The sequence below is a fragment of the Physeter macrocephalus genome, chromosome 2, assembly GCF_002837175.3.
Source record: "Physeter macrocephalus isolate SW-GA chromosome 2, ASM283717v5, whole genome shotgun sequence".
Taxonomy (NCBI): Eukaryota; Metazoa; Chordata; class Mammalia; order Artiodactyla; family Physeteridae; genus Physeter; species Physeter macrocephalus.
The window spans coordinates 120,318,555-120,327,304 of record NC_041215.1 but is presented as its reverse complement, the minus strand read 5'-3'; the positions used below and the strand labels follow the sequence as shown (position 1 = coordinate 120,327,304).

At 40.0% G+C, this 8,750-nt stretch overlaps 1 protein-coding gene across 1 annotated transcript in view; it reads right to left on the bottom strand.

The window, feature by feature from the left end:
- Positions 1-1,066: 1,066 nt before the first annotated feature.
- Positions 1,067-8,750, bottom strand: part of CYP27A1 (cytochrome P450 family 27 subfamily A member 1) — a 42,364-nt gene continuing 34,680 nt past the window's right edge. The window contains exon 2 of the mRNA XM_028481927.2: positions 1,067-1,697. Coding sequence (XP_028337728.1) covers positions 1,503-1,697 — 195 coding nt within the window. The 3' untranslated portion in view covers positions 1,067-1,502. The remainder of the gene's footprint in view (positions 1,698-8,750) is intronic.

The window sequence follows — 8,750 nt, the reverse complement described above, 5'->3', positions numbered from 1 at the left end:
GAAAAACTGAGACCCAAGTGTTTTTTATTATTATTATTGAGGTATAATTGACAATAACATTATATTGGTTTCAGGTGTACAATATAATGATTTGATATCTGTATACATTGTGAGATGATCAACACAATAAGACTAGTTACCATCCGTCATCATTAAAAAATTAACTTCCAGGATTTACTCCCTTGGTAAGATTTGGGTCTCAAATATTGTAGAGCATACCTGAGACACAAATCTTGCCCTCAGGGTCAAACATCAGGTTAAAGAGCTCTTGAAGAACATTCTCTATTCTCTTCCCAGAACCTTGAAAAAAGGGCCCAGAAATTAAGCTCTGAAACCACCCACCTGTGAAGGAACTAGGAATAAAGAAAGAAAGACATGCAATGACAGAATGAATGTATAAGCATCAAAGACAGAAAAAATGAACCTTCCAACCAGTCCGTTTCCTTTCCAAACATGTTATGGCAGTAGGTCCTTGCATTCCAGAATCAGAGAGATCTATTCCACTACTCACTAGTTGTGTCACTTCTGGCAAGTGGTGCAAAAACCCTTCTAGGCCTTAGTTTCTTCATCTATAAAATGGGAATAATAATACTATCTACTTCATGGGTTTGTTGTGAAGATAAAATGAAATAATAAATATAAAGAGACTAGCCTGATGCCTGGCATATTATAAACACATACTTAGTTATCATCAGTGTTGCTGCTACTACTTCCACCACCAGGATCAACTTTAATCCCTTAAAAAATGACTTTAAAAAACATGGATGTCAAGCAACTAGGGAAAATAAAAAGCCATTCATTGTTTTTTGAGCTCTTTTAACATACTATAGTAAAAAGAAGCCTGTAATATATCCAATTACAAGCTGTGGCACTGGGAATCACCAATGATTCTCAATTATTTACCTTAATTGATATATGCATATATAATATACTCAGCCCATCTTTCAATTTGTCACTGCCAAAATAATCTTAACTTTTCTAGGTATAACTTTAAGGCTAAAACCTACATCTATCTCTGTGAGTGGAGAGCATCCATGAAAGTTATAACCGACAACAAGCATATAATACATAACTTGGAAAATATTTTTTAAATTAAATTGAGCCCTCCCAACTAGTATGGTGATGATGTTTTTTTCAACTACAAGTTAATATGTCCCATTATGATTTGAGTTGGTATGTTTTCAACCATAATATAGAATAATGGAGCTTGAAAGGTCTTAGAGATATCTTGGAGATACTCTAATCCAAGCTTCCCATTTTACACATTGAGAAACATAAGCCCAAGGAAGGGGAAATTATCCATTTGTTCATAGTCATATGATACATTTTTAAAAAGCCAGTGAATGGTTCATGGGCTTCAGCCCAACCCAACCACCACTCTCTAGACGAGTTGCAGGCTCAGAGGACACAGGGAGATCCTACCCTGCCCATTATCCACTGGCTGCCCAGTGCCACTGTCCTTGGGCCCCCTGGGGGCCTGTTCCAGTCCCTCAGGCCCCAGCTCACGTGGTGAAGGGCCCATAGGCCAGGCCCTGCTGGTCCCGGTGCTCCTTCCATAGTTCCATGTCGTTCCGTACTGGGTACTTGCCCTCTTGGCGCATCACTTGCTCCAGGAGTGGGGCACTGGCCAGGTTCACGTGGATCTGAGGCCCTAAGCGGTTTATCCATATTGGACCATACTTGGCCTTGTTCAGCACCTGTGGAGTTCAACCAAAGCTGAAAAACCATGGCCTAGCTAGGCAGGCACTTCCTGGAGAGGAAGCAGGATAAGGGAGTATCTTATGGCCACACCAGAGCAAGTGAGCTGGGCAAAAGCACATTGTGTAGGAGGTAGGTGCTGGGATGGCCTGTAGTCTCGAAAGGAGAACACTGGAAAAAAAAAAAAAAAAAGGTTACACAGAAGTTAGAATATTGAGAGCAATGAGTATCTGGTGGAACTGGTGGAACTGAGGTCTTAGAGGAACGAAATTTTGGAAAAATGGGATACCTGGCAAACTGGGGTATGTTGAGGTATAGATATTTGGTCCAGGGTTTTAGGGAAACTGAGCCCTTTAGTGAGGTATAGTAGTATGTCTGCGACTCCTTCATAGAAGCATTTAAATCTCCTGCAGCTTGCTGTCAAGGAGATGAAGATAAATATCTCGTGTAACCAACAAGAAAAAAGAAACACAATTAGAAACTCCAGGAAAAACAGAAGCTGAATGAGAAAGTCAAGATGTAAATATGAAGTAAACTATGTGGTATGAATTTTTTTAATAAAAAAATTTATTAGCTATGTTAAGGAATGCAATTCTCAAATATTTTATCTTAGAATTTCTATAGCACTTGACAGTTGAGAGCCATAGCATCTATGAAATTGACATTGCAATGATGTTTTTATAGTTGTTGAAAATAATGTATTTGGGGTTTTGGTGGGGGTAAAACTTCAAAAGAATCCAGAAATACTAAGATTAAATTTACTGGCTAAGTTATACCTACAAACTGAAAGAAAATGAAACATAGTGGTCTCCCAAGTACTTCATCTTTTTACTGAATAAGTTTTAAGAGGATCAGATCTGTTTCAGTATCGAAATTAGGCCAAAAGGCTTCTATAAAAGAAACATTAAAATTATGGAGAAGAGATCTATTATTCAAATTATAGAACTCATAGGCCATAAAAACAGCAATTTTACTGGGTCTTACTGTCAGCATTAAATACGGGGTTCTCCCAGGACCAGTGCAACCTGATTGCCCTTCATGTATTACCCAATTGCCCAGAATCCACCCTGAACTAATGGCTGATTCTGCCTGTTCCCAGGAAGACAGCCTTGACAAACCCCCAACGTCCATTTAGTCTTGTTTCCCACTTCTACCTCCCAGTAATACCTGCCAGTGTGGTACGATTTTGAATGGTTAATTGTCTGAAAACTACTGTGATACCTGGAGGAAAATAAGCGTATTCAGACATTGCCAGTGGGAGTCTAACATGACACAACCCTACATGGAGGACAATTTGTTAACATTTATTAATAATTACAAAACATTTATAAGCAAAGTGTGGGTCATCTTCATAATGGAATACTATATCACCTTAAAAGAGGATGAAGCAGCTCCTTGTGTGCTAACATGGAAAGATAGATTGTAATATGGAAAGATAGCTAGATAGCCAAGATAGATTGTTGAATGGAAAAACGTGGGGAGATAAATAAGAATACATAGCAATTGCATTTGCTTTCGTAGAGAAACACTGGACTGATACATCAGAAATGAATTAAAGTGGTTACCTATGGGAGAGTGGGGAGGACAGCAGTGAGAGTGAGACTGTGTGACGTTTTATTGGTATATTGTTTTGAGTTTTGAACTATGAGAATGTATTCAAACTTTTTAATCTAAAGGGGGGAAAAGTGTTTTCTGAAGCACTAAGTCACCTGCCGTTGATCAAGTAATTCCAGAAAGCAGGAAAGACTTGCTGAACCTCTGAATTCATGTATGTATATACTCCTTAGATTTATAAGTGGCCCCTCGCTGCACTCATTTTGTTTATTTTTCTTAAAGGTTCCCTTAGAAAAGAATACTTATATGTCTATTTTTCTCTACTAAATTCCTTAGGAGAATTAACCTAAAAGTAAGCTTAAGTTGTGTTTCTAGTTTGGTTTAAGATATTAATATAAAAATAATAGTAATTCTGTGGAGCTTAGCATAAACTAGACACTGTTCCAAGCACTTTGCTTATATTAGCTCATTCAGCCCTCACTACAGCTGCATGAGGTAGGTGTAACATTACCACAGTTTTGCAGATGAGGAAACTGAGGCCAAAGAGGTTGCCCGAGGCCACTTTGCCAGTAAGTGGCAGAGTCAGGGTTCAAACTCAGACCACCTGGCTGGAGGCCATGCTCACAATTGCTTACTCCACTGATCCCCGAGAAAGCTGACTATGCCTTACTAACTGAAAACAAACTTAGGCTCTTTAAAAATATGTACTGCTTAAGGGACTTCCCTGGCGGTCCAGTGGGTAAGACTCTGTGCTCCCAATGCAGGGGGCCCAGGTTTGATCCCTAAGTCAGGGAACTAGATCTCTCATGCATGCTGCAACTAAGAGTTTCATGCCACAACTACGAAGTCTGCATGCCACAACTAAGAAGTCCGCATGCCACAACTAAGACCCAATGCAGCCAAAATAAATAAATAATAAACAAATAAATATATTTTTTTAAAATGTGCTGCTTAAACCCACCACAATTCTGCTGTAACCCAGGGTTTCTCATGGCACTGCTGACATCTGGGGCTAGATGATTCTTTGCTGTGGCAGACTGTCCTGTGTATTGTAGAATGTTTAGCAGCACCCCTAGACTGTACCCCAGCAGCAACCCCACACCAAGCTGTGACAACCAAAAACGTCTCTAGACATTGCCAAAATGTCCTGGGGGTGGGGGCAAAATCACCCCAGCTTGAGAACTTCTGTAATAACCCCAACCTTAAAATGTCTCTTAATTCTTTAATCTTAGAAGACTCCTTTTAAGAAATAATTTCTCACTTTGAAGAAATATTTATCTGAAGTTTGGTTTCTTTTCCTTCTGTTAAGCTCAAGTAAAATTACATGCAATGTTTTTATAATGATGCAAACAACGGTTATCTCTGAGTCATGGTTTATAGATAGTTTACTTTCTTCTTTATACTGTGACTTGTTTTTCAAGGTTTCTACCTTGATCTTGGAATCAAGGAAAAAAATCATGGTTTAAAGGACTAGATCAATAACCTTTCCCTGGGCACCAGCTTCTTGCCCAGAATCCAAAGCCTCTGGCACCACTTCCTGGCTGTCAGTTTGGAAGTTTCTGGGACATTTCCCCCCATGCCTAGGCCATGCTTTCTTCCCTCTTCCTTCATACTCCTCAGTTTACTTGGTGGAACTTAACAAGGATCTATTTATGTAAGAACTTATTTTAGAAAGACACCAGAACACTTGCTGAGAGATGTGTGCTATGTCTGTGAGCCTACCACTAGGCGGTAACATGAACCAGTTAGAGAGCCCCAAGGTTTTCAGATAGGTGCTAAGTGCCCCTTTGCAGAACAGAGTTCCCTAGGGATCATCTTCCAAGATGAATGGGAGGGCTAGCCTCTGCCAGGTGAGATTCCAAAGACGGACAGTGTTAAATTCATCCAACATTCATTTATTGAGCTCATATTCTATTCCTCCTATACTGATCTCGGGGCTGGGGATACTGCTGTGACCTATTCTTAGACAGTTTATTTACATCCCAGGGCATAAGCCACACAGTTGGGAACTTCATTACATATGCTTATAAACTATTCCCTAATTATTTTGTACATGTCTTGTCTCTTCAACTAGATTGAAAATCTTTAAGGGCAGGAACCTTGTCCTACTTCTTTATACTTCTCATGTTGCTTAACACACTGCTAAACACATTATAGACACTCAATAAATATTTAGCAGTTGCCAGTGAATCAAGTGGAAGAAAAACAAGTTGCAGATAATACAAAGATTATGAGACAGAGACAGAAAAGAAGCAGGGAAGAGGATACATAGGAAACTGGTAACAGTGGCTCCATGGGAGTAGGCATTAATTTTTAAAGGCTGAAGGAAAATCTCAAAAGGAAATTAAGGTAATAGTTCTAATATATAATTACAGTAGCATCTTTTATGGACTGAATGTTGCATCTCCCCCAAATTCATGTGTTGAAGCCCTAACCTTCAGTATGGCTGCATTTAGAGAGGAAGCATCTAAGAAAGTAATTAAGATTAAATAAGAGTGGGGCCCTGGGGAGACTGGTTCAAGATGGCGGAATAGAAGGATGCGTGCTCACTCCCTCTTGAGAGAGCACCAGTATCACAACTAACTGCTGAACAATCATGGACAGGAAGACACTGGAACTCACCAAAAAAGACACCCCACATCCAAAGACAAAGGAGAAGCTGCAATGAGACGGTAGGAGGGGTGCAATCACAATAAAATCAAATTCCATAACTGCTGGGTGGGTGACTCACAAACTGGAGAACACTTATACCACAGAAGTCCATGCACTGGAGTGAAGGTTCTGAGCCCCATATCAGGCTTCTCAACCTGGGGGTCCGGCAATGGGAGAAGGAATTCCTAGAGAATCAGACTTTGAAGGCTAGCGGGATTTGATTGCAGGACTTTTGACAGGACCGGGGGAAACAGAGACTCCACTGTTGGAGGGCACCCACAAAGTAGTGTGTGCATCGGGACCCAGGGGAAAGGAGCAGTGACCCCATAGGAGACTGAACCAGACCTACCTGCTAGAGTTGGAGAGCCTCCTGCAGAGGTGGGTGGGGGGTGGCTGTGGCTCACCCTGAGGACAAGGACACAGGCAGCAGAAGTTCTGGGAAGGACTCCTTGAAGTGGGCCCTCCCGGAGTCCACCATTCGCCCCACTAAAGAGCCTGTAGGCTCCAGTGCTGGGTCGCCTCAGGCCAAACAACCAACAGGGAAGGAACCCAGTCCCACCCATCAGCAGACAAGCAGATTAAAGTTTTACTGAGATCTGCCCACCAGAGCAACACCCAGCTCTACCAACCACCAGCCCCTCCCATCAGGAAACTTGCACAAGCATCTTAGATAGCCTCATCCACCAGAGGGCAGACAGCAGAAGCAAGGAGAACTACAATCCTCAGCCTGTGGAACAAAAAGCACATTCACAGAGAGACAGACAAGATGAAAAGGCAGAGGGCTATGCATCAATGAAGGAACACAATAAAACCCCAGAAAAACAACTAAATGAAGTGGAGATAGGCAACCTTCAAGAAAAAGAATTCAGAATAATGACAGTGAAGATGATACAGGACCTCGGAAAAAGAATGGAGGCAAAGATCAAGAAGTTACAGAAAAAGAATTCAGAATAATGATAGTGAAGATGATCCAGGACCTCAGAAAAAGAATGGAGGCAAAGATTGAGAAGATGCAAGAAATGTTTAACAAAGACCTAGAAGAATTAAAGAACAAACAAACAGAGATGAACAATACAATAACTGAAATGAAAAATACACTAGAAGGAATCAATAGCAGAATAACTAGGCAGAAGAACGGATAAGTGACCTGGAAGACAGAATGGTGGAAATCACTGCTGTGGAACAGAATAAAGAAAAAAGAATGAAAAGAAATGAAGACAGCCTAAGAGACCCCTGGGACAACATTAAATGCAACAACATTGGCATTACAGGGGTCCCAGGAGGAGAAGAGAGAGAGAAAGGACCCAAGAAAATATCTGAAGAGATTATAGTCGAAAACTTCCCTAACATGGGAAAGGAAATAGCCACCCAAGACCATGAAGTGCAGACAGTCCCAGGCAGGATAAACCCGAGGAGAAACATGCCGAGACACATAGTAATCAAATTGACAAAAATTAAAGACAAAGAAAAATTATTGAAAGCAACAAGGGAAAAGCAACAAATAACGTACAAGGGAACTCGCATAACGTTAACAGCTGATTTCTCAGCAGAAACTCTACAAGCCAGAAGGGACTGGCATGATATATTTAAAGTGATGAAAGGGAAGAACCTACAACCAAGATTACTCTACCCAGCAAGGATCTCATTCAGAGTCAACGGAGAAATCAAAAGCTTTACAGACAAGCAAAAGCTAAGAGAATTCAGCACCACCAAACCAGCTCTACAACAAATGATAAAGGAACTTCTCTAAGTGGGAAACACAAGAGAAGAAAAGGACCTGCAAAAACAAACCCATAACAATTAAGAAAATGGTAATAGGAACAAACATATTGATAATTACCTTAAACGTGAATGGATTAAATGCTCCAACCAAAAGACACAGGCTTGCTGAATGGTTACAAAAACAATACCCATATATATGCTGTCTACAAGAGACCCACTTCAGACCTAGGGACACATACAGACTGAAAGTGAGGGGATGGAAAAACTGATTCCATGCAAATGAAAATCAAAAGAAAGCTGGAGTAGCAATACTCATAGCAGATAAAATAGACTTTAAAATAAAGAATGTTACAAGAGACAAGGAAGGACACTACATAATGATCAAGGGATCAATCCAAGAAGGTATAACAATTATAAATATATATGCACCCAACATAGGAGCACCTCAATACATAAGGCAACTGTTAACAGCTATACAAGAGGGAATCAACAGTAACACAATAATAGTGGGGGACTTTAACACCTCACATTCACCAATGGACAGATCATCCATGCAGAAAATAAATAAGGAAACAGAAGCTTTAAATGACACAATAGACCAGATAGATTTAATTGATATTTATAGGACATTCCATCCAAAAACAGCAGATACCACTTTCTTATCAAGTGCAAACAGAATATTCTGCAGGACAGATCACATCTTGGGTCACAAATCAAGCCACAGAAAATTTAAGAAAATTGAAATCATATCAAGCATCTTTTCTGACCACAACACTATGAGATTAGAAATCAATTACAGGGAAAAAAACCGTAAAAAACACAAACACATGGAGGCTAAACAGTACGTTACTAAATAACCAAGAGATCACTGAATAAATCAAAGAGGAAATCAAAAAATACCTAGAGACAAATGACAATGAAAACACGATGATCCAAAACCTATGGTATGCAGCAAAAGCAGTTCTAAGAGGGAAGTTTACAGCAATACAAGTCTACCTCAAGAAACAAGAAAAATCTCAAATAAACAATCTAACCTTACATCTAAGGGAACTAGAGAAAGAAGAACAAACAAAACCCAAAGTAAGCAGGAGAAATCATAAAGATCAGAGCAGAAATAAATGAAA